We start from the raw sequence: 26641 nt of genomic DNA, 5'->3' as shown, positions 1-26641 counted from the left end.
GCTGTGAGCCTCATAAAGCAAAAACCATATTCACTGAGTCCTTTCATCCCTTCGTGTACTACATAGTAACTGGTGCATGATAATTATCCAGTCCTACAGCAAAATTCACAGGGACATAAAGAGTACACAGTTTATACCAGTCTTGTATCAGCACCAACTTGCTTCATGGGAAGGGAACTGACCATGGGGCCAAGGATTCCTACAACATTTTAATTGACAGCTCAAGGGCCATTACTTTCAAGAGCCAGAGCTAACTTTACCTCAGTATTGGAAACCATGATACCCAAATCTGGGCTCTTCTGAATTATAACTGTTGTGAAATATTTGATTATACTGTATAAGGATGTGTCACTGTGATTGGCATAATAAAAAGCTAAATGGCCAATAGCTAGACAGGGAAAATAGGCAGTACTCCCAGGCAGATAGAGAAAGGAGGAGGAGGAGAAATCCAGGTGGGAATAGAAGACATGAGGAGGAAACAGGAGGTACAAGATGGAAGAGGGGTAATGTCATGTGATAAAAAATAGATTAAAATAAATGGGTTAATTTCAGTTACAAGAGCTAGTTAGGAACAAGCCTAAGCTATAGGCTGAGCTTTCATAATTAATAAGAGGTCTCTATGTCGTTATTTGGGAGCTGGCTGGCAGGAAAGAGAAAGACTCATTACAAATAACTGATGAATCTTTGTTTATTGACATCTCACAAGGTGACCTCACTCATGTAACTCTGAGGCACCCTTCCACTTGTGGTGTGTGTGTAAACAATGACTCACAAAAAAGAACTCCAATAAAGGAGAAGTCAGCACCATACTTACATAGCCGTATTCCAAATCCCAGCACCAGCAGTAATTGCAAAACCTCACGAAGCACGCTCTGAGGAAGTCACCGATGAGGATCGTGACATACGTGGTCAGAACATCGGACACGGTGAGGCGCACAAACTCCTGGTACGACACAATCTTTATTAATGAACACATTTCTGCCTTCAGATGACCCTAATATTGATATCAAAACTGTCATGTTTGTAAGTCAATAGCTTGAAGATTATAGCTAATGATAAAAGATAAAAAAATAAGCAGGCATATCTAGTAAATGAAAAATAACTCCCCTATATTGTGTTACTCTTAAGCTAAGCAGCTCCATCCTCAAATCTCTATACCAGCTTCTTCTATTTACTGAGAAACTTTATGACATAGAAGTTTAAAAGCAGGTGGAAAAACGCTTACCATGCACAAATTTTAGATTTGCATCTGGCATTGAATTGTATGCTGTAAAAGTGTAAAATGGCCCACTGATATCCTGTAACTTACAAGCCCCAGTGCACCCCCAAACCCATCCATCCTCCAAGACCACAGCTGCTCCCAGAGACACAGACTCTGTGAGTTCCAATTGGACCAAGAGGTGAGTCTTTGTTCTCCTAGCTGATCACCCCAGCCTCTAGGCTTTAGGCCCAGGGGTCCAACCAGTGGCTGGCCAGCAGGCAGGACTCCTGGAGGCAGGCCCGACTACCACCATCCCCCACTGGACCCTGTAACATACAAGCCCCAATCCACCCCTCAAACCCACCCACCCTCTGAGACCACAGCTACTCGCTGTGACTTTGTTTTTCTAGCTAATCACCCCAGCCTCTAGGTTTTAGGCCCAGGGGTACAACCAGTGCCCCCAAACCCTACCCATTGTAGCCCCAGTTGCAGGCCAGCAGGCAGGAAGGCCAGATCACCAACCCTCCTCCTAACCTGTAACCTACAAGCTCCAATCCCCTCCCAAAACCCACCCATCCTCTGAGACCACAGCTGCTCCCTGAGATACAGACTCTGCCAGCTCCAACTGGGCCAAGAGCAGCTCCCTGAGACACAGACACCATTTGTACCAATTGGAGGAAGAGATGGGTACATGCTCTTGCAAGAATACATTCAACAACATAAAGAGCAATATGGCACCACTGGAACCTAGTGGTTCTACATCAGCAAGACCTGAACATCCCAACACAGAAGAAACAAAAGAAAATGACCTTAAAGAGATGATAGAAGTCTTTAAAGAGAAAATGAAAAATTCCCTTAAAGAAATTGAGGAAAAGACAAACAAAAAATTGAAAGAAATCAATAAATCCCTTAAAGAAAGCCAAAAAAAGAAGAAAAAAGAAAAAGAAAAGTAATTAAGCAGATGGAGGAAACAGTTTAAGACCTGAAAACTAAAATAGAAATAATGAAGAAGACACCATCCAAGGAAATGCTGGAAATAGAAAATCTGAATAAATGAACAGAAACTACAGATGCAAGCATAACCAATGGAAGAAAGAATCTATGGCATGGAGGATACAACAGAGGAAATAGATTTGTCAGTTTAAGAAAATACTAAAGCCAAAAAGTCATAACATAAAATGTCTAGGAAATCTGGGACACCATGAAAAAGCCAAACCTAAGAATAATAGGGATAGAAGAAGAAGAATAACAACTCAAAGGCACAGAAAATATATTCAATAAAATCATAGAAGAAAATTTTCCCAACCTAAAGCAGAAAATGCCTATGAAGACACAAGAAGGTTACAGAACACCAAATAGACTGGACCCAAAAAAGAAGTCCCCTTGCCACATATTAATCAAACCACTAAACATACAGAATAAAGAAAAAATATTGAACTACAAAGGAAAGAGTGCCAAGTAACATGTAAAGGCAGACCCATCAGAATAATACTTGACTTCTCAATAGAGACTCTAAAAGCCAGAAGGTCCTGGACAGACATTATGCAGACACTAAGAGAAAATGGATGCCAGCCCAGACTATTATACCCAGCAAAACTCTCAGTTGCCATAGACAGGGTAAACAAAATATTCCACAATAAAACTAGATTTAAACAATACCTATCCATAAATCCAGCCCTATAGAAATCACTAGAAGGAAAAATCCAACCTGAGGAAGTTAGATGTACCCATGAAAACACAGGCAATGGATAATCCTATAACAACAAATCTCAAAGAAAGGAAACACACAACACTACCACCAAAAAATAGCAGGAATTAACAATTACTGGTCATTAATATCCCTTAATATCAATGGACTCAATTTGCCTGTGTTAGACACAGGCTAACAGAATGGATACAAAAACAGAATTCATCCTTCTATTGCATATAACACCTCAACTTCAAAGACAAACATTACCTCAGATTAAAGGGCTGGGAAAAGTTTTCTGAGTCAAATGGACTTAAGAAGCAAGTTGGTGTAGCTATCCAATATCTAACAATATAGACTTCAAATTAAAATTAATCAAAAGAGATGAAGAAGGACATTACATATTCATCACAGGAAAAATTCATCAAGATGAAGTCTCAATTCTGAACATTTATGCCTCAAATACAAGGGCACCCATGTATGTAAAAGAAACATTACTGAAGCTTAAATAGCACATCAAACCCCACACACTAATTAATAGTGGGAGACTTCAACTTCCCACTCTCCCCAATGGACAGGTCTGCCAGACAGAAACTTAACAGAGAAATAAGGGAACTAACAGACGTTATGACTCAAATGGACTTAATAGACATCTACAGAACATTCCACCCATTATAGATTAAATATGGTCACAATTTTTGTGACCCCAAAAATTCTACCAGGGAACTCCTACAACTGATAAACACCTTCAGTAATATGGTAGGATACAAGATTAACTCAAAAAAATCAGTAGCCCTCCTATACATAAATGATAAATGGGCCAAGAAAGATATCAGGGAAACATCACCCTTTACAACAGCCACAGATAATATAAAATACCTTGGGGTAACTCTAACCAATCAAGAGAAAGACCTATATGACAGGAAATTAAAGTCCTTGAAGAAAAAAATTGAAGAATATATCAAAAAATGGAAAGATCTCCCATGCTCATGGATAGGTAGAACCAACATAATAAAAATGGCAATTTTACCAAAAGCAATCTACAAATTCAATGCAATCCCCATCAAAATCCCAACACAATTCTTCACAGACCTCAAAAGAACAATACTCAACTTCATATGGAAAAGCAGAAAACCTAGGATATCTAAAACAATCCTTTACAATAAAGCAATTGCTGGAAGCATCACCAGCCCTAACTTCAAACTCTACGATAGAGCTAGTAGTAATAACAGCTTGCTATTGGAATAAAAACCAACATGTGGACCAATGGAATCGAATTGAAGATCCTGACATTAATCCACACACCTATGAACACTTGATTTTTGACAAAAAAAAGCCAACACTGTACAATGGAAAAAAAAGAAATCATCTTCAACTAATGGTGCTGGCATAACTGGATGTCAACATGTAGAAGATTGTAAATAGATCCATGTCACCATTCACAAAACTCAAATCCAAGTGGATCTAAGACCTCAACATAAATCCAGCTACCCTTAACCTGATAGAAGAAAAAGTAGAAAGCAGCCTAGAAAGCATTGGCATAGGAGACCACTTCCAAAAAATAACACTAGTAGCACAGACACTGAGAGCAACAATTAATAAATGATACCTCTTAAAAATGAGAAGCTTCTATAAGGCAAACAACACAGTAAATAAGACAAAATGACAGCCCACAGAATGGGAAAAGATCTTCACCAACCCTACATCTAACAGAGGGCTGATCTCCAAAATGCATAAAGAACTAAAGAAACTAGACATCAAAATACCAAATCATCCAATTGAAAAATGGGCTACAGATCTAAACAGAGAATTCTCAACAGAAGAATCCTAAATGGCTGAAAGACATTTAAGGAATTGCTCAACATCCTTAGTCATCAGGGAAATGCAAATCAAAGTGACTCTGAGATACCATCTTACACTTGTCATAATGGCTAAGATCAAAAACACTGATGACAGCTTATGTTGGAGAGGATGTGAACAAGGGGAAAACTCCTCCACTGTTGGTGGGAGTGCAAACTTGTACAGCCAATTTGGAAATCAATATGGCAGCTTCTCAGAAAATTGGGAATCAATCTACCTTAAGATCCAATAATACCATTCTTCGGCATATAGCCAAGGGATGCTAAATCATACCACAAGGACATTTGCTCAGCTATGTTCATAGCAGCATTATTTGTAATAGCCAGAACCTGGAAACAACCTAGATGCCCCTCAACCAAAGAATGGATAAAGAAAATGTGGTACATATACACAATGGAGTATTTATTACTCAGCTGTAATAAACAATGACATCATGAAATTTGCAGGCAAATGGATGGAACTAGAAAATATCATCCTGAGTGAGGTAATCCAGACTCAGAAAGACAAACATGGTATGTATTCACTCATAAGTGGATACTAGATGTAAAGCATAGGATAATCAGACTATAACCCACAGCTCCAGAGAAGTTAAGAAACAAAGGAGGACACTAAGAGGGATATACGAATCACATTGGGAAGGGGAAACAGAGGAGATCCTGATGAGTAAACTTGGGATAGGGGGGGACAATAGAGGATGGGGAATGAGAATATAATGGAACAGGATGGTCGAGCTGCGGGAGGGACGGAGTGGAAGAGCAATGGAAGAGATATCTTGATAGAGGGAGACTTTATGGGGTAAGGAGAAACCTGGTGCTAGGGAATTCCCAGGAATCCACAAGGACAACTCCAAATTAGACTACTAGCAACAGTGGTGAGGGGGCCTGCACTGGCCTACCCTGGTAATCAGATTGGTGAATACCCTAACTGTCACCATAGACCCTTCATCCAGTAACTGATGGAAGCAGATGCAGAGATCCACAACCATGTACCAGGCCAAGCTCTGGGGGTCCAGTTGAAGAGAGGGAAGAGGGATCATATGAGCAAGAGGTGGGGGGGACAAGATCATGATGGGGAAATCTACAGAGACAACTGAACCAAGCTCAAAGGAACTCATGAACTTAAGTCCAACAGCTGTGGAACCTGCATGGGACCAGACTAGACCCTCTACTTATGGGAGACAGTTGTGTAGCTGGGTCTGTTTGAAGGGGTCCTGGAAGTATGATCAGGATCTATCCCTGGTGCATGAGCTGGCTTTCTGGATCCCATTACCTATGGTTGGACATCTTGCTCACCCCTGATAAAGCAAGGAGGGGCTTAGTCCTGCCTCAACTGAATGGATAGGCTTAGCTGTCCCTCCATGGGAGAACTTACCCTGTTGGAGGTGGGGAGGAAGGCAGGGGGGCAGGTATCAGGAGGAGGGATGAGAGAAGGATCTGTGGTTGGTATGTAAAATGAATATAGAAAAGAAGAAAGAAGATAGTTCTTCTATTAAAAGAAAAGGAAGTGTAAAATGTATACAGCACATGGATGAAACTTCAATGAGGTTGCTTAAAAAGCACTTATATTAGTCACTTTCCTTGGTGTTGGCCAAATTTGTGACAAGAAGCTACATAAAAGGAGGGTTTCCTTTGGCTTAGAGTTGAAGGGGATATGGTCCGTTAACCAGGGAAGCATAGTGGCATGAGTGTGAGGCAGCTAATCGCATGACTAACACAATCAAGAAGCAAAGAATGAACACCAGTGGGGTTCAGGCTAACCCTGCCCCAGACCTCCCCACAGTGACCCATTTTTTCCAGATTGGTTCTATCTCCTAAAGAGTCTGCTACCTTTCAAAACAGTGCCACCAGCTTGCAATCACATTTTCAAAAACATGAGCCTATGGAGTATATTTCACATTTAAACCACAACAGTGATTTAAAAAAAAAAAAAGCCAGAAAACTTGTTTTCTCAACACAGGTTTTTAAAAATCTATAGAATAAGATACGTGGAATGAACTTATTTTTCACAAAACATCCATATATGTATGTATATATGTATATATGTATATATGTATATATGAGTATGCATGATACATATATATATGAAAAGGAAAGTTCTAGAAATGTCAAGTCACTTCTGTGGTGTGGGTTTGAATTTAAATGCAAAGTATGTACATTGTGAGTTGGACAGGAAGGTCACTATTACCTTACGGAAATATATGACAGTAAACATTAATAAAAATGGCAAATAATTATAAATTTTCCTCACCATGGTTCATTCCTGCTGTTCATTTTCTTAGTGCCCTGAAGACTAAGACATTGAATGTATAAAGTCACAATTTTGCAGAAGTACTACTGACCAAGGATGGGGATATAGCTCAGTTGACAAAGTGCTCACCCTGCATGTACAAAACACTGGAGTTCAACCCCTCGATTTGTGTTAATCGGCAGTGGTGAAACCAGTGACCCTAGCACTCAGGAGACAGAGTCAGGAAGATCTGAAGTTCAAGGTCATCTTTAGCTACATAGTAAATTCATCTCTAGCCTGGGGTCCATGAGACCTTTTCTTAAGAAAAAAAAAAAAGAAAAAGAAGAATCACTATTCTGTAAAAAGTCTTGATTTTTTACTTCCATCTGTCTAGATGGTCTCCTTGCTAAAACAGTGAGTACATTGTCTCATAGGGCAAGTAGGCATTTGACAAAGAGTCAGCAGTGAATTTCCAGCTGCATGCTTCCCAGAGCTGAGCCTCCTAAATTCCTGGCATCATGAGCCACCTTACCATGTCTGAGTACCATATGAAATATTAAAAACTAATATTTATTTTATAATATATTAAAATAAAATATATACATTAACTACCTGAGGAATAAGTGAACTATAATGTAAGTAGAATAAAAACAAAAGAATATTGAAGGCTTAATATGTACTTTTAAATTATTTTAGCATGAATTCCCTTGCAAAGTAATCCATGACAAAGGCCTGTAAGCAGCAGGACATTTTTACCTCAAAGCAGAGGAATAAACAAAAAATGACAGAAAAGGAAGAAAGCCTGTGCCCATAGGTGTTTTAAACAGGCTCCAAAGCTACACAGAGAAACCCTGTCTCGAAAAACCAAAACAAAACAAAACACAAAAAAACAAAAAACAAAAAAACCTCTCCTCACTGGGGCAAGTAGTTCCTCATCCTCGTAGGGGGCTCTGCATACAGCATTCTGTGTTATTCTTGTATTATTCCTCCTTTGTTTTTTTTTTCTTTTCAGTCTTATTGGCCTTCTTTCAGACCATCAAACTCCACATTTTTTCAGGGTACCCAGCCCTGCATATAGTTTTCCTTTACCAACCTCACCTAACTCACTTCCCAACTCAGTTTGTACCAACTGACAAACATTGTCATAGCATTGACTGAGGCAAGTTTCCTTTGCTCACTTGTACAGATAAGCACTAAAAAAAAAAAAAAAAGCACTCAGATTCCATGCATTTTATCTCTAATTCCCAACGTATATTTGAAATCTTTTTATAATTATATTGTTAATGGCTTTGCCTCCCTCTCTATTAAATAGGTTGTAATCTTCACAAAACAGATCCATCTTTCAATCCCTTTATATCTCTAGTATACAACAATTCTGGGTATGTATCAGACATTAAGTAAATATGGAGTGAATAAATACATGCTAGTAACTCCTGGTTATTCTGGAATGAAATCTTTCTCTTCCATGTTCTCATTCTCCTTTTATTCCCTGATCAACGTGAAGACCCTGATCTAGAGGTAGGTTGGGGAGGTTATTTTTTAGTTTCCTCAGATAGTCTGGGAAGATTTCCTGGGAAGGGAAAATTTCAGAGTGCTTAGAAAGTCCCTCAGGTCTCCCTAAGTAAGGGCCATTGCTCAATATCTGAAATGTTTTTCTTTCCCAAGGTATGACATTTTACATAAAATCCACAAGGAGGATGTGAACATGGTAGTATAAATTGTTAAGTATCAATTCACAGTTTGCAGAATAGGTGTGCTGCTATGGAGAAAAGAGAATCCCCTGAAATCGTGACTCAGCTACCTCAGGAACATCCTCCAGGCTCAGTTCCTGACACCCTGGACAAAACCTCCTGAGGAGCCGGGCGGTGGTGGCGCACGCCTTTAATCCCAGCACTCGGGAGGCAGAGCCAGGCGGATCGCTGTGAGTTCGAGGCCAGCCTGGGCTACCAAGTGAGTTCCAGGAAAGGCGCAAAGCTACACAGAGAAACCCTGTCTCGAAAAACCAAAAAAAAAAAACCTCCTGAGGAGCATCTCACACCTCACAACCCTACCCCAGGACATTTAGTTGAAATGCCTGGACAGCTTTGGTCTGTAAACCCAAGAGTCGCCAAATGGTCAAGGCAAAACAGTCTGTAAGGACAGCAGAAAGGGGTATAAGCATGCAGAGAGCATGAAGGGGCACATGCATGCAGAAGCCCAGAGGCTGTGCCCAGTGATAACTGTGTTTCACGTTCAGTTCAGCACTGAACAAAGATGTAAGCTCTGTAATCCCACCGTGTAGGTGAAATTCAGCTCCTGTCACAAAGTGTTGAGCAAGTCTGTCTCTTGGTCCTCTCACTTATAGAATGATAAGGCTTGAGTGGATCTCACAGGGGTGGCTTAAAATTTCAAGGAGTTAACGTTTGACACATTAGATGGCAGTTAGTGTTAGCCATCCTCATTGTGGTCCTCAGCACATGGCTTTTTATTCTTCTTCAAAACACAGTATCAGCCATAGCTTCACATGCCTACTTAGCTCACAGGAAAGGTTCTGTTGTCTGTCTTTCAAATACCACTGTAGATAAAAAATTACTATTTGAGAAACATTGCAGAGCTGAAAGGAAAGCCAGTTTGTTTATTTATTTGTTTGTTTGTTTATTAGTTTGGTTGGATTTTTTGGTTTTGTTCTTTTGTTGTTGTTCGTTGTTTCTGTTGGTTTTCTTTCTTTTTTTTTTAAAGAATCAAGAGAGCTTTGAGTGCCACTGTATCATGGAAAGGGAAAAAAGTAGAAGGCATTCATGGAAAGGAAGAGCAAACACCTGGAATGTTCCACAGAATCATGAACTGTTAGGGTACATCTTCATAATTACATAAACTCAGCTGCCTTTACTATTTCTTCATTTTTAAGTGGCTTTAAAGGATGGAAATGATTCAGCTACAAGGATGGAAATGCTGATATCACAAGGGCCAGTGCTCACCAGCACTCAAAGCTGGCGTATCCACCAAGTTATCTTCACTCTCCCACTTTCCATCGACCTAGGCAGCATTCTATATTTCCCTTCTTTTCTGCCTTTCTTTCTTTCTTTCAAGGTGTATCAAACACTTATGAGAAAGTCAACGGAGACAGCAGAGGAAGGGATAGTGTCTCTTAACAGAATATTTACAGAAGGAGGGAGAGAATGGCCGTAAGGAACAATGATGAAATGGGAAACTCACGACAGATGGAATTCAGAAAACAGCACACAGCATGTTCTGAGACACACGGCCTGTTCTGGGGCCTTAGAGAGGAAGAACTAAATACATGGTTTTTGTGTTATTTGAGTCCACATGATGGAGGACTTCGGCAGAATCTTCTGCATCAGGAATATAAATTTCTCTTAGAATGATACGTAATGTCTAATTAATCTGTCTCCTCGCCTCAGAAATGGCCATCCCATAGCTTACTCATTACAGTTAATTCTACTGATCCTGCTCAGCAGGTGTTTGCCTGTCAAAGGATAGACTTTCTAGCACATTCCAGAGAGAACATCTCAATCTTAAACTGCCAGTTTGCCAATTGTGCATTCTAAGGGTTTCCGTTCTCAAATGCTGGACTGCAGATTGAGGGGATAGGTTAGGTGTGAAGAAACAGCCCATCAGAACAGACTTCACAACGAGCACTGAAATGGTCACCCACAAGTGACTGTCTGCTTCTGGTAGAACAAACTGTCACAAACTTCGTAGATTAAAATAATACGACTATTTTCTCATGGTTCTGGAGGTCAGAAATCTAAAATCAAAGTGGAGACATGGGGAGAATTGCTTCCCTAACTTTCTGACCCCTGGAGCTTGTCCATGCTCCTTCAGCCGTTGCCCTTCCTCCATCTCTAAAGCACAGCGCTCCAACCTCTGCTTCCTGTGTCATATCTCGGTTTTCTGACTCTGGCACCGTGTCATGTCTCTCTTACAGAGAGACCTCCTGTAACTGTATTAGGCTCACTCAACGTAGTTCAAGGTCACTCATCCTGCTAAGCCCCTGCATCTGTAAAGTCTGTTTTGCCAAGTAAGGCAACAGATTTACAGGTTCCAAGAGTTAGCTTGTGAACAACTTGGAGGGCCCTTGTTCTACCTACCACACCCACAGTATCTCTCGTTTGCAGACAAGCTTTAGTTTATGTTTCTAGAAGCATGTATGATATATGAAGGCCTGAAAATCTAGCAGCACGCACTAAGAAAGGAATTTATCTGATCCTCAAATGCTTAAAAAGTAAATAAAGCAAAATATTTTATTAGACTATTCATTCTCTATTCCATCTTCAGTCATATAATTCTAGTGTACTTTTTCCTCCCATAACTGAAATCACAATTGACTTAGCCTCATGAACCTCAGATTGAGAGTGAAGCTGTCTTTTTGAGTCCACATTTGCTTACATTGCATTACTTCAGTAAGACTTGTGCTAATATTCTCATCCTACAGAAAATATAATTTTAAAATCCATTCAGTTAATTCACAGAGACTGTGTGACTGATACAGCTGCACTGCTGTGTTCTAGAAACACTGAAATACACTTGAATTTTTCTTTACTTGATGAACCAAGGTTGCATGCTCATGAAGAGTGTTTTCTCAAGCCGGGCAGTGGTGGCACACGCCTTTAATACCAGCACTCGGGAGGCGGAGGCAGGCAGATCTCTATGAGTTTAAGGCCAGTCTGGGTTACAGAGTGAGTTCCAGGAAAGGCTCAAAGCTACACAGAGAAACCCTGTCTCGAAAAACCAAAATAAATACATAAATAAATAAAAATAAATAAGAGTGTTTTCTCCAATGAGATAAAATTACAAGCTTCCAAAACATAAACAGAATCTGTACAGAAGATGGAGACTCTGAAACAGCATCTCTGCTTGTTTTTGTTTGGTTGGTTTTATTTCCCTTTATTAGACAGTAAGCAATAAGACCTTATTCTTTTATCTGGCAAAATATCACTAGTAGTTAGGCTAGGGTCATTTACATAACCATTATAAAAACAACTAACTTAAAATAGCATTTTTAAGGCTTAAGGGAAAATTATTAGATAAAAACTGATATTATAAAACCACCAGAGCCTTTTTTATAAAAACAAACAACTAAGTAGAGTTCCACATAAACACTATTTGAGTCTGTATCTAAATTTGGGTGCTTTGTTAGAATATAATAGGTGGCATGAATCTCTTCACATGATTGTAAGCTATCCTTTTATGTACAGCTATAAATGTGCTGCAAGAAGAAAATGTGTTTATCTCAGGGGATAGATGTGAAGTCTCCCTGAGTTAATACATATGAAATCCAGAGCCAGCAAATGCTAAATATTCAATAAACTATCTCTATTTTTATTAATAAACAAAGACCAAAAAGGCCCCAGTTTAGAAGAAATATTCAGCCCCCTTGGCCTACTAACAACATCTACTTTTCTTCCTAATGTTACCTGTCCCACCATTGTTTCCCAACAGGGTCCTCGAGGTACATCTGCAGGATGAACGAAAAAGGGTGGTCCTGTGGTGTTCCCAGAGAGGGATTCATTGTAAGCCTTAATCATGTTGGCTTCCCACAGGGTAATATTGGCCTTTACATGCTTCTCCTCTTCAATCTAGAAATCAAAAAGGGAGGGCAGGGGGAAGAAAATAACACAGCACAGTTTCAAAGGCATTTCTGGTCATCCCCAAACTGGGAAATTAACATGCTGATGACAAGGACCATCTAGACACAAGGCTCACCTTGTTGTTAATCTCATCCATCAATGCAAGAATAAACACATACAAGTTGCCTAGAAGAAGAGCAAAAATGCGCCCCAGGAGCCACTTCAGAGCAATGAGAGGATGATAATCTTCCAGTTCAGCAAATAAGTCAAAGAGTGTGGGACAGAACATCCCCAGGAGGGACATAACCATGTTCATCTACAAGGAGACACGGGAATCAGGGTGTTTCGGTTATTACTGCTTCTCGCCAGAAGCTGGGAAGATTTTCAGCTAGGTTCCTTTGATACTTTATAAAGGCAAGACTATGTCATGCACTTTTAGTGTGTGGTCTCAATAAAACAACCAAGACAATATTCAACTCATATTTACAAGCTATATATATGAGCTTGCGGATGTGCCCATAATGTTTCCTTGGTATTGTGAGTGCACAATTTATATCTCTCTGCCCAGAGAACACACTGTTCTACGTGGCTACTGATTATGATATGCTGATGCGTAGCACTTTGAAAATGAGGTAAAGAGGAAGAAAAGCCTGGAAGTTACTCTTGCGACTTATTCTCCAAATACTTGGCGCAAACTGTCAGCACTGCACATTTTCTTATTCCCCCCTGTATAGTCCATATTTTGAATGATTAGAACTACCAGAATATATTTAGAATGTAATAGCTATATACTCCACATGATATAAAATCAGCATGAAATATTCTCAACTGAACCTAAAAATTTGGCATTATCTGTACAACTATACACAAAGACAATTTAACTTTTGTTTCAGTAGACATGTGGAGTTATTTTTGAGTCTCCGTTATTATCTTCATTTATATCTAGAGCTCAGAGTTACTCCAAAACAGATATTAAGTCCATTCAGAGAGTTATTCCTTTCAGGATATTGAGGTAGGCTGACCTAGAATTCACTGAGTAGTCCAGGTGGCTTCAAACTCATTAACTTTCTGTCTCAGCCTCCTGAGTGATAGGAAGTAGTTAATGATAAGCAACCATTCATCATTTAATATGATTCATTTATACTAAAATAGGACCATTGTGCTATGGACCAAAGCTGAATGAACATTTTTCTTATACTTGCTATCAACATTATGAGAGTATTTTGAAAACAAACTTGATAAATGCTTTGTGCTGTTATTGTTAAGGCAAAAAAATCCCTCTATTTAATAATTGCCACTTTACAGGTTTCCATGGAACAATTGTGATGTTGTTATCTCTAAATGTGTGATACATTTCTGCTTTTATCACTTCTGAAGTTTTTATACTGTTTTGATGTAGAGGTGTTTTTTTATATTTCTACTGAATCACTTGCCAGCCAAGATATTTCTAAGAAATCATACATTTATGAAGTCATCTCAAAATTCTTCCAAATACAGAGTTTTGCAGAAGTTTCCATCTGGGATCCCTAAACATCTCATAGCATAAGTCTGCACATGCTTTGAAAATGCCCAAGTTGAAATTGATGTACACAAAAACATTTTATAAAAGTGACCAGGCTCTAGTAATAACTTAGGACCAATGATTTACCGATTCAAAACATGTGCTCTAATCACCTCTCTCCTACACACTAACTGGGCAGACTCTCTGCAGGCAAATCTGGCCATGAGCTTGCCTTCCTCCTCACTTGAATAGTTGGGGAACAAAGGCTTTGGCAAGAAAGAGATGGAGATATGTCACTAAGATTCTTATGAAAAGCCCGGAAATACAAAATTAAGCAGGCAAAGTGAGTGCTTCTTATAAGACAGGTATAGGAACTAAGGACAAACTAATCAGGAGTCTGGCCTTTCAGTTGTAGAGGTGACATCTTCAGAGAAAGCAATATTGGGTTATAGGAAGAGTCTTAGAGTCGAAATAAAATGTCAAAGCTGTCAGTCTGGTTTTCCTAACTTTGCCTGTCATACCACCATCTCCTAACACCCATGCTTCCTTCTCTAGAACATTCTCTTCTCTCTTCCCATTCTAACTTTGCATCTTTTCCTAGACCTGAAAATCCAACAACACCAATTTGGAAACAGAACAGGAAAACAGTGGGAAATATGCAGTGTGGTAGGTAAGCAGGAGAGTAGAATGGAGCACCAGATAGGAAGCAGCCTTGTCTTGAGTTCAACTGCAGAAACACAACCCACAAAAGAGCAAGTATGAGTTTCTAAGCATTTTAAAAGCATGCAGAGACGAACTTCATTTTTTTCCCACCACCCAAGGGTGTCAGGATCTTGCTGTGCAAATTCTTGGGATCGCTTCACAGCCCAAAAGATGAGGTATCCACTTGCACCAAGTGTTAGGAACACGAAGAAGTTAGCAAGAAACCTCAGGAATCTGATGAGGTGGATGTTCTCCTCCACCTGGGCTGCTCTTTCTTCTATGATGGCTTCCTGCAGTCAGGTAAAATACAATGCAAGAGAAACACAGCTGTGAAAAAGATCATGAACTGAGAAAAAGAAGAAACAAAAGTGTAAACTAAATCTGAATGTCCGTAAAGTAGCTGAATAGTGACAGACAAGGACAGTAAGTGAATTGGTAAAGGCAGGAGGATGGGTAAGTCTGGGGTTAGCATCTGCTGCATAGCAAGCTTGAGGCTGCCCTGGGCTACATGAGACCCTTTTAAATCCTAACACCAGGAGAATTTTCATTCTAAAAGATACCCTCTTCCAGGACTTAATTTTTATGGTGGGGGAGTAGTCAGCATGTAGGGCTTTGTTTTTATGAAACAATTTCATATAGCTTATTCTGGCTTCAAACTTACTTTGCAGCTGAGGCTGTACTTAAATTCCCGATCCTCCTGCCTCAAGTCTCCCAAATGCTGGGGTTACAGGTCTGTGCAACCGTGTCCTGCTCTCCCAGGATTGCTTTAAAGCTATGTTGTAAAGCTTTAGAATCAATTTGCATACAGAGCCTACATGTTTCTGCAATTAGATAGTGAGCACTGTCACATTATTTGAACAATCTGATACTGATAACCAGTGAACTCCTATTTCAACCAAATAGCAGTGTTTTATTACTAAATTTGGAGAAGAAAAGTCCTGAAGAGAAAATACAGCTGTTATGGGTCACAGGATATTTCCATCATAATCAGACTCGGGTTCAAATCGTGATAGGGAGCAATGATGAGAGCATTCTTCTCGTAACTGTCAAGGTATTTGATAATTCACATGGAATGCTTTCCAATGATTCTCCTTGGGAGTTTGTGCCTTTACCTTGAAGTTCATTGTGATTGAATTAAATTTGTTGTCGGCTGTTTCGGGGTTACCAATCAGATAGTCCCAGCTGCAGAATACCTTCCAGCTGAAGTTGAAAGTGTTGTCATCGCCACCTCCATCATCACCAATATTCTTGGTCATCCTGTAAGAAGCAGATGTTTAATGCAGCAGCCAGGAAAAGGTAAGAAAGGCAGGCAAGGGAGTGAGAACACAGCAGTCACAGGCCAACTGAAAATGCAATGTCTGGAAAACGTTTTTAAACAGGTTATTCGTATACATAGACAACGGGAACTTTGCTTTTTAAATTTTACATCTCAAAAACGACTCACACTGATGATTTTATATAAATAGACAATAGGAATTTTGATATTTAAAATTTTATGGATTTTTTTACTTAACTTTCTCATTCTGTGGTGATCAAAAAACTACGCATGGATGATGTTAATACCTAAGAGGCTAACAGAACAAATCCCCTAAGAAAGAAGGTAAGATTATATTCTTCAAAAGAAACTGAGCCAAAGACTGGCTTGGAAAACAGTGCGAGACGAACTCACAGGACTGCAGCTTGAACAGTTACTGGTTATGCCTTTGCTCATGGGTCGTTTCCCTTGCTGAGCACCGTGACAGCAAAGACTCGTTTTGTTCATCATTAAGTCCCCAGGCGCTAGATAGCTCTCTAGATTGCTCATAGTAAAGATACCATACATTGTTTTTAAATGAATAGAAGTAAATTTAGCACTGGGGAAAGCTTTGCCAATAAACACATATACCATGAATGACCTTTTATATACATGCTGGCAATGGGGTTGCTTGCCAGTTCTGTCCTTGACATTATAAAAGGTTTTGACAATGTCATCTTCACTTCATAAATATTTGCCATTCATCCTGGAAAGTGTTTGTAAGAAGAGAATTTTACATTTTGAATCTCATAATTTTAGATACAGCTCATAAAGCAGTGACATGAAATGGAACATGGTGACCTTAGGCCTTTTATACATCACTGCCCTTCTGTTCCAAGCACTCTTGAAAGAAGGCCAAATGCAGTTTGGAGAGGAGGAGGGGACAGTCATGTGCTATGTTGGATCTGCCAGGAGGTCATGCTCCCATAAGTCAGCCTCACAGAGGCATCCTTTAGGGCCTGAATTTCATCATCAGAAACAGTGAAAATTATCATCTCCAGTGGAAATATTGCTGACAAGTAAGATATTAACATGGATTCCATGAGGAGCTCTGGGTTTTTTTCTCTAAGTACATGAGAGAATCTTTCAACAAAGGGGAATGTAATTGGTGGTCGGGAAAGGAGAAAGAAGACACAGTTTTGAAACTAAGATTCCAAGTCAGGAAGTATGGAAGACATTTAGGCAGGGTCTGAGGTGGGTCACAGATATTCTGGGTAAGTATGTACAACAGAAGAAAAAAAGAAAGTGGTTTGGGAAATGACAATTTAAATAAAATGTAGAAATATTTTTACTCATTTGGAAATTATGTGTGAGGTGGCCCCTGATTCTAGAGTGAGCTGGAATATAAAAGGGTCTTGTAATATACTTATGTTTGATAAGTTTTTTTAATTTAGTGCAAGAGTAATATCAAGGCAATTTAACTCCAAAGGGATTTTGCAACAGACAAAAGAATGATTTTTAAAATTGTAAAAGGCCACCCAGGGCAGGCTAGAGATGTATCTTTGTCATCATGAGATGAATGAAGACTCCTCAAAGATTAGGAAAATAAGAATCCAGTTAGGGCAGTAGTTCTCAACTAGTGGGATTATATTGCTAGCAATCCATGGAGTCTGATTAATGATCAAAGGAATTTATTCGGGGGTTAACTCACAAGACAGAATAAAGGAATTTGTCACAGAATCCTGGAAGGGTGAGGCACGGTCTAACACTTTGTTCTCTGGTGAGCTCTGCCCTGGTCAGTCCCAGCATCCAAAACCACAAGGTAGCAAAGAGAGGACAGCATACGTGCATCCCAGGTTTTAAGGGTCCACCCCTCCCCAGCAGTCACACCCCAGGAGCATGTACCTCAAGGTCCTAGGCAGGTGTAACAGTTACCTGATACCTCACTAGGGGCAGTGCTTCAGGGCAGGGCTCAAATGGCTCCCACTACACTCAACCTTCCTAATGCTGCAACCCTTTAATAGAGTTCCTCATGTTGTGGTGACCTCCAACCATAAAATTACTTCTTTGATACTTCATAACTGTAATTTTACTACTGTTATGAATCATAATGTAAATATCTGTGTTTTCCAATGAACTTGGATGGCCTTGTGAAAGGGTCGTTCAATCCCCCACCAAAGGAATTGCACCCCACATGTTGAGAACTACTGAGTTAGAGAATGGTGTTCAAAATTCTGTTCTGACTGTGTGAGCATGACCTGGTCATCAGCTACTGAACCTTCAATTCTCTTTCTATTTCCCGAGAACAGCTGCTATGTTCTCACTCACTACACAAGACACACTGGAGGAACAATTTAGTCCTGTGGAAGATGAAGAAGAGCAGAGAGGGTGGGCAGCATGTACAGGGAACTTCTCACCTACAAATTTGGGTTCAACCAGACCCTAAGGGCAGATGGTCTTCAGTACTCTACATTTAATAGCCTATAAAATGGTATTATAGTTATTTTGTAATGGTTAAGAGGTAAAGGTTTCACTGGAGATGCAGCTCAATAGAATGTTTGTCTACCATGTATGAAACTTTGTGTTGAATCTTCACTACCACATAAACCTGGCATAGTGGTACATGCTTGCTATCCTATCACTCTGGAAGAGGTAAATTTGAGGCCAGCCTGGGATACATGAAACCCCATCTCAAAAAAAAAAAAAAAAAAACCATAACCCAAACCAAAATCAAACAAAAATGAAGGAACAGTTAATGGTTTTCATGATGTATAGTACGTGTTAGGCAAATATTAATTACTATTTTAAGTAATTTTATGGGTTTTTTGTTAGAGATTTTGAAATGTGGATATTGCCAAATTTCCCAATTAAACATATTTATATGTTTATTCTTACACCAGTTTATGATGTATGTTGGTTTATAATACATGTAAGATAGTATATGTAGACAAAACTCTAACATCATTTACAGCTTACACATGACAACATAGTTAAAGTACTGAAGGATATTTCAGTCTATTCTATGCATAGCATTATTGCCAGGCTTATAAACAGAAGTGAGTATGTATACTGTCAAGGAACCTTGTGTTAGGGAAGTCTTGGGAAAGCCTCCTGGGATAGGGTGGCATTAATAAGCTCCTCATTAGGCATACATTCAGTGAATTATTCAGCTCTTTCCAGAAGCCTGATAGATGTGAAGTATGCCAGTAATATCCAGACTTTTTAGCTTATGGAGTTGCTTTGGATGAGAACAGCTACATTTGGGAAACAAATCACTTTTATTTTGAGATTATTAACTTCAAACGCTAAGAAGAAACTGATGATTTCCAAGCCACCAACATTACAATGTTCAACTGTTCTAGCCTGCCTTCAAAACTTGGGCATTGCATTTAGTATCAGGATTCCAGAGCTTTGAAGAGGGAGAAGAAAGGAAAACACTTAAAAGTTAAGGCGACCAGCCATCCATTTACCAGGAACTCCCATGACTTTCAGACCTAAAACTGGGAGAGTCCTGGACTAACCAAACAAAGACCTTCTACCTGGAATGTTCAAAGTAGTTTATTTTATTTTACTTTCTCATTTTTCAACCTGATAATTTAAAATAGATATTTTCCCCTATTTTTTGTATGAGGATACTGAAGTACAGGCAAGGTGACATGATACCATGAACCCAGGGCCTTGCACATGATATATAAGTATTCCACCACTGACTATATTCCCAACCCGGCATGTTGGCACCTTCCAACCCTGAGGAGTGCTCCAAAGGCCTGTGTTTATGTCAAACTCTTTTGTTTTTAGGATGGAACAGTTTAACATCAGTACAGATTCATGTCTTACACACATACTATTCTCTAGACATGAAATAGTATCAGTATTATATCCAGTTCTCAAAATGATTCTGATTGATTCCAGAAATCAGATTAAAAACTTACGCTTTGAGGACAACCAGAAAGCTGTATCCAATGCACATAATCCCCACCAGGAAGTACGAGAGAGGTAGCCGGAAATTCAGCCATCCAATCGTGCGTTTATTATCGTAGTAGCCATAAAAGAGGACAGAGTACTGTGCCAGACCCTAAAATCCAACAACAAAGCCACTTACTTAGCAGATGTTGTGAAGAGCAACACAAATGAGAAGATGGACTTTAAAAAGAACAGAATGACATTAATTTCCATTTAGGTCACAGACTGACATGAGCCTTACTGTTTTGTTCCATAGAGTTAATGTTCCAGCTGTCATATTGATTGACAGCTATCTGAAATTCAGTGACTTCTAAATAGACAAAATTTTAACCAAGTAGTGGCTTGCTCCAATGTGCAGCTATTACTGTGAAAGGTCCATTGAGTTAAACATCAAAACAAATTTCATGGTATCATTTAAAGAATTAGAATAATACACATGTAGGAGATCTCTGGAGTGTGCCTCCTTAAAATATTGCACTGGGTGTCTGTTTCCTGTCATTTAGATCTGTTCTCCTTAACAATAGAGTTGTGTCTCAGATACCTCTTAACAAAAATAAGCAGGTGAGATGATATTGGAAGCAATGAGATTCCTTCAGGCAGACTGACAGCATTCCCTCATAACAGCCATGTTCATCTGTGCACTACATCTTACCCCAAAATTATCTGCCTGGGTAAGAGTCACCATCCCCCAAAGCCACCAGACAAGCCCCCTCATTGCACACAGCATGTTGCAGTATCCTGATGCTACTTTCTCTCCCATCACCTTTCTCTCTCATACTTTCACTTTCAACCTTGAAGCACTATGTCCATGACATCGTATTATACATCCACTCCCGAGCTCCTGTCTGCCTTCTCTTTGGGAGTTGCTTAAATAATCATTTTACTTTGTTAAATAATTGGACAGTTTGGGGGTACCTTCTTGAAATCAGGTGAGTTACTTTTGAAACTCTTACACAAGCCAGTTAGCTGTCTTTAATGTCATTTACATCAACCAGTGGGAGGACTATAAGCCCTACCAGTGAAGAAGGAGGGAATGGAGGTAGGGCCATATAGAGAGGGACAAGGGAAAGTGCCACAGCTAGCAAGTCCTAGAAAGAGAATGAAGAGAAGGAACTGAGAAAATTGACCTTAAAAAAAAGTCATGCCTAACTCACACATGATGTTAGTGGGATCTGAAAAATTACTTCTTTCAAATTTTATTTTTAATACCATAAGAATCAGCAGGAAATAAAATTTTTACACACACACAAATATCAAATGAGCTTGTGGCTCTAACCAGGCCAAAATGGCAGGTGAGGACTGTAGCCAAATAACCATGTGCTTAGCCCCACTGTACCACCTAGGGCTGCACTTTCATCCTTTATCTTAAGAAATGAAGCCAATCTGTGATGATTAAGTCCCCAGAAATCCCGTTTTAAAGTTTCTGGGTGTCAACGATGTTTCTGATGAGATTAGCATCGGTGTAGGTGAACTCTGTAAAGCAAACCGCTGTTTCCAGCATCGGAGCATGCCATCCCATGAGAGCCTGAGTAGAATAATGGACAGAGGGGATGTACCCCCCTGCATTTACTGTTGCAATGCTTTGGCTGGGCCACATTTTTCATTACCTCCTGCCCTCAGACTGCAACTCACACCACCAGTGTCCAGGTGCTCATGGTAGTTGGACTTAATTACCTACACACTTCAGAGGTCTCTAGCTTAGAGATAGAGGATTATGGGATGTCTCAGCCTTGATAATTGTGGGTCAAATTCTTAAAATGATTATCTTCATGTATACTCTGTAGGAGTATATTATAATATTCTATTAATTTTAAATTATGTATAACATATAAAGATTTATATATAACAAATTTAAGTGTGAATTATTTCTATTACTATATATATTAGCTATTGGTTATTTATCTGGCAAACCCTGACCAATAAACACAAATAAATTTTTGAACCTAAATAATTGGCATAAACTTCCATAGGGAGCAAGTAGGCTAATCTTATCCAATAAGAAACCAAATAGGGTGAATGGGCAAAGTGCTGAAGATGCAGAACTCTTCATCTCAAGAGACCATGCCCTGGTAAGAGTGCCTGGCTCCCATTTGCATGCCATGTTGTTTCACATTCAACTAGTTGAAGTCTCCTATATCCTGTTCTGAGCCTCCATGCTGGTTTCCTTGTGTCAGGACAATAAGAAGAGAATCTGCTAAGTCCAGACACTTGACCTCTGGTTCAGTTTAAAGGTTACATCCTCAACTGCTTATTTTTTTATAAGTGTGGGACAACACATACCATTTCCCATACCATTGACTTCTTTTAGCAACTGGCCCTTATGCATTTCTTTACTGCAGCCCTGGCATACAGTAATACCAAAGTAACAATATCAGCTAATATATTTTGTTGATAATTTAGTAGCACTTGGACTCCCTTATTTCATCTCACAGGGCCGTCTAGTGAGCCCTGGGAAGTTATCAGTCATTTTTCCTCACCCTAATGTTTCTTTCATAAGTAGAAGTTCTCTGAGTATAACATTCCCAACCATTCTCAAGTTCCTCACTGCAGCCCAAGGAGCAGAAACAAGTCTGAGGGTAGAGCCCACATGATAAAAGGGAATGTCATCCTTCCCTTCTGGGAGCACATACTGGCTTTGTCTGTCCAGGCAAATGGACACCTGTCCTAGCACAAGGTCTGGCTGTGAAACCTACTTTTTCATAAAAGATACTACATTTTTCACATCTGGCTTAAGCTTATTTTTTCCTCTGGCTAGCTCACAACTTGGTTGGATAATGAAGGAGTCATTTACCACAACATTGTCCCTCAACTAACACATATGAATATTCAGTAGCCGCTACCCTGATGTTTACTTTTCAGGTAAACAAACTCAGCCTTAAAGAAGTTAGGTTATTGCCCAAGTTCCCACAGCTAGTATATGACAGACTCAGAACATGAGATAGCTTTGGCACAAATCCCATGCATGTGAATACTGAGCTATCCACTTCTCCTTGTACTTTCTTTGTCTCCCAAGATGTGAAGCATGTTAGTATCATATCTTCCCAAGGAAAGACAGAAACAAGACATGCTACCAGTCTAACAGGAGATGATCCGTGGTGTTGGCTGGGACTCTTTGAAAAGATCTTGTACATGTTTTCTTTTAAAGGTTTCATAGAGTTTCATTCCTATGTCCATAAATATTACAGCCTAACATCTTTTATGACTCATAATCACAAATATGAGAGTAAAGAAGATGCCCTGAAAATAGCATGAGAAGAAAACGTAGACCATGGAGAGCATCTGGCTAGGTAGGCACAATAGTTACTAGAGGCAGCTGGCTCATCTAGTGCCTGTCCTATTCAACATATGTTCAAAGCTGGCACTTCATAAATTGTAGATTCTACCAAAGTAGGGGAGAGTCTTCTTAGATGCTCATATGTGTGTGTGTGGAGGGGTGCTGATTATTCACAGACTCTCTTACATTCACCTATTGCTACACATGCAATCAAGTGTATAAATGGGCATTAATAAATTCAATTTTAGTTTCAAAAGCTTTATTAAATCCATCTAAGGAGTATATCGATGGTTAAACATGAGTTGATAGTTCTATAAGAGAAATAACCTCCCCTGCCGTGCAGTGGGCATGCCACATGTCTTTCTCCTTCCCTTGAAACTACAGCAGCAGACATCTGGAAGTGACCAAAATAGCAATGACTCCTAGCCCAGCCACGGATGTATTCAGTTGCTATGTTAGTGGGCCCTGATTTCCCTGTGGGATAATTCTCCTCCCTCCTCCCCAATCTGTGACAGATAAACTACAGCCAGAGCCAAGTTTCAAATCAGCACAGAAAATGCCTTTCCAAATCTGGAGCACTACGCTTGTATGTCTCTTTTGAAGGCTACCATTGCTCTGGTCCATAGTCACCCACACATCGCCACAAAAAAGGGAGAAGACTAGAGGCTTTGATTATCTCATCACTAGGAATTAACTAGTGTGTTTATGTAATATTTACTGAGAACTCAGTATTTGGCAAATGCAATACATAGATAGAGGAGAAAACAGAATTCCTGGACTCCTCAAGACTTCATATCAGAAGTATTTATTGCCTAAAATTGTAGTAGCACTCTATCTTTTAGGTATTTCATATAATTCCAAATAAATACTCCCTTTGAAAGACAAAACTCTATCCCCAGCATAATAAATGAATTTCATCATTTTTAGCAACTCCCGTTAATGTGTAGTAACTATTAGACAACTCTTTTGTGGGCAAAAGACCCCACGAAGTTAAAAATGGTAGAAAATGAAGGTAGGATGTGTGAAGCATGTCACAGAAGTTCCATGAGGTGGAGATGTACTGCAGGAACTGAGTCCACCTATATTTCCACTTTGAGTCGTTACTGATCAGTCACATCTCCCAATTAATTAAGAAGGTGGCAAGTAGGAGTGAAAGAGACAGACAAGACCACTTACTAAGTAAAGCAAAGGGTGTAGAGGCTGATAATACCCAACAGGAGCCTTAGTTAATGTCGCAGCAGCAGCCTGGCCTTGGAGACAACATGCTGAGAGCCACCAAGTTACTTCTGTATTCCTAACCAGACCCTCTGTCACCAGCCAAGTGTTTTGCTCACATCTACACTTCCTTTCTTCTTATATAAATGCAGATCCAGAAACCTAGACCAGATACTGCATGGCTCTTGTTTGTTTAGTTATTAGTATTTTGATTAGCATACAAAGTAATGGGCTTCAACATGCTATTTTCATTCTTTGTCTTTGGTGTTCTCTTTCCCAGCCTTTCCTTGTCCCCAGGTCCTCTTCTGGCTAGTCCTCTTTCTCCCCCACTAGCTTCTTTTCCAGATTCATGTTCTGTGTATCCTAGTCTCCTCCCCAACCCTATCTTAAGACCTCCTTTTCCCCTTTCCTGGCCCCCTTTCTAGTTTTATGGTCGACACCTTCACACACAGACACATATTTATCTTTCTGGGTTTTATAACTTTGTTTACCGAATAATTTCCAGTTTCTTTCATTTTCCTGGTAATGTTATCTTTCTTTACAACTGAATAAAAGTCCATTGTGTATATACCACACTTCCCTCATTCATTCATCTGTGGCTGATAGTAACAATGAATACTGGTAAGAATGTGGGGAAAGGATCTCTTATTTCCTGTGATGGAACTATAAACCCTTGTAGTCACTATGGGAATCAGTACAGAGATTTCTCTAAAAACTCAAAATAATATTACCATATGACACAGTTGTACCACTCCTGGTAACTACACTATGTCCTACCACAGAGAGACTTGCTACGTGGTCCTTGATTCATAATGTGTGTCTTGGAGAGGTGAAGCAGGACTCAGCCTCCACAGACTTTCTCTTCAGCAGATTAGTGTCAAAGACTCCATCCTTCAAAGCTGTGACAAAAACCACTTGTTTTGGTGTCTACCTGTGGATAGAAGCCCTTGTCTCTCTGCCTCCTGCACAAGCCAGAGATGTTGACACAGCTTCCTTTGGCTTCTGCCTTGTGGATATCAGGCTTTTATCTTTCAAGTATTTTTCCCCTCCAACAAAAGAATATTTTTATGAGATGGATACTCAAAGCAAGTGTTTACAAGACACCTACTGTCTTAGTTAAGATTTCTAATGCTGTAAATAGACACCACAACCACAGCAACTCTTATAAAGGAAAACATTTAATTTGAGTGGCTTACAGTTTCAAAGTTCTAGTTCATTATCATCCTGATGGGAAACATGGTGGCATGCAGGCAGACATGGTACTTGAGAAGCAGCTGAGAGTTCTACATCCAGATCAGCAGGCAGCAGGAAGTGAATGTCACACTAGACCTAGCTTGAGCACTTGAGACCTCAGAGTCCATCCCCTAGTGACACACTTCCTCTGTCAAAGCCATACGTACTCCAACAAGGCCATACTTCCTAATAGTGCCACTCCCTATGGGCCAAGCATTCAAACACATGAATCCGTGGGGGCCATTCATATTCAAACCACCACATCTACCAAGTGCTAGACATTGCACTGATATTTAACATGCATAATCTCATTTGGTTTTTTTCTACCCGTCTGGCATGTTATCAGTAAAATATTTTACATGTGGCTATCAAAAGGTCAGGGTGACTGTCTGGCATCTCAAAGGCAGTGTACAGTAAGATTCCAGTTGGAGTGCATGTGATTTCCATGATGGAGTTTCTTTCGTTAAGTGCACTGTGTTATAAATCTTCTGTCTTTTGTAAAAAATACTTGCATTCTCCTGCCCTTGCAGGCCCCTGCCCCTGCCCCTGTATCTGCCTTTCAAGTGCTTAGATTAAAGGCTTACACCACCATGCCCAACTACTTTTGTGCCCACAACTAACACTTAGGTATGAATCTAAGCTCATAGCCCAATGCCCATGGCGTATCTCATTCCATCATGATGACCCACAGGTGTGAATTAGCACATTCCAAACAGTTTCCCAAAGAGGCTTCTTTCTCCTTTCCCAGAGAGTGGCACCAAAATACTGCTGCTAGAAACCTGGTCATTTACATTGCTGTCCCATTTTCATCCATAGCCCATATCCAGTCACTCGCTACATCCTGTAGTTTCTGTCTCATTTTTGTATTGCACAGAGAAACCTTCTCTGTACTGCTGCCTTTTGAGGGCTCCTCAGTTGACTTTGGAAGCCCATCATCCTATGGGTACTGGGAAATATTCAGTCATAAAGTGTCTG

General features: G+C 39.8%; 1 protein-coding gene across 1 annotated transcript in view; it reads right to left on the bottom strand.

Annotated features, from left to right (window-relative positions):
• Positions 1-26641, bottom strand: part of Tmc1 (transmembrane channel like 1) — a 125170-nt gene that overhangs the window by 27907 nt on the left and 70622 nt on the right. The window contains exons 9-14 of the mRNA XM_052714364.1: positions 19914-20056; positions 15860-16004; positions 14843-15037; positions 12681-12860; positions 12392-12553; positions 815-943 (exon numbers count right to left, since the gene is read on the bottom strand). Of these exons, the coding sequence (XP_052570324.1) occupies positions 815-943; positions 12392-12553; positions 12681-12860; positions 14843-15037; positions 15860-16004; positions 19914-20056 (954 nt within the window). The remainder of the gene's footprint in view (positions 1-814; positions 944-12391; positions 12554-12680; positions 12861-14842; positions 15038-15859; positions 16005-19913; positions 20057-26641) is intronic.

Source organism: Peromyscus californicus, unplaced genomic scaffold (assembly GCF_007827085.1).
Source record: "Peromyscus californicus insignis strain IS unplaced genomic scaffold, ASM782708v3 Scaffold_4__1_contigs__length_199733344, whole genome shotgun sequence".
Classification (NCBI taxonomy): Eukaryota; Metazoa; Chordata; class Mammalia; order Rodentia; family Cricetidae; genus Peromyscus; species Peromyscus californicus.
This window is presented reverse-complemented; position numbering and strand designations above follow the sequence as displayed.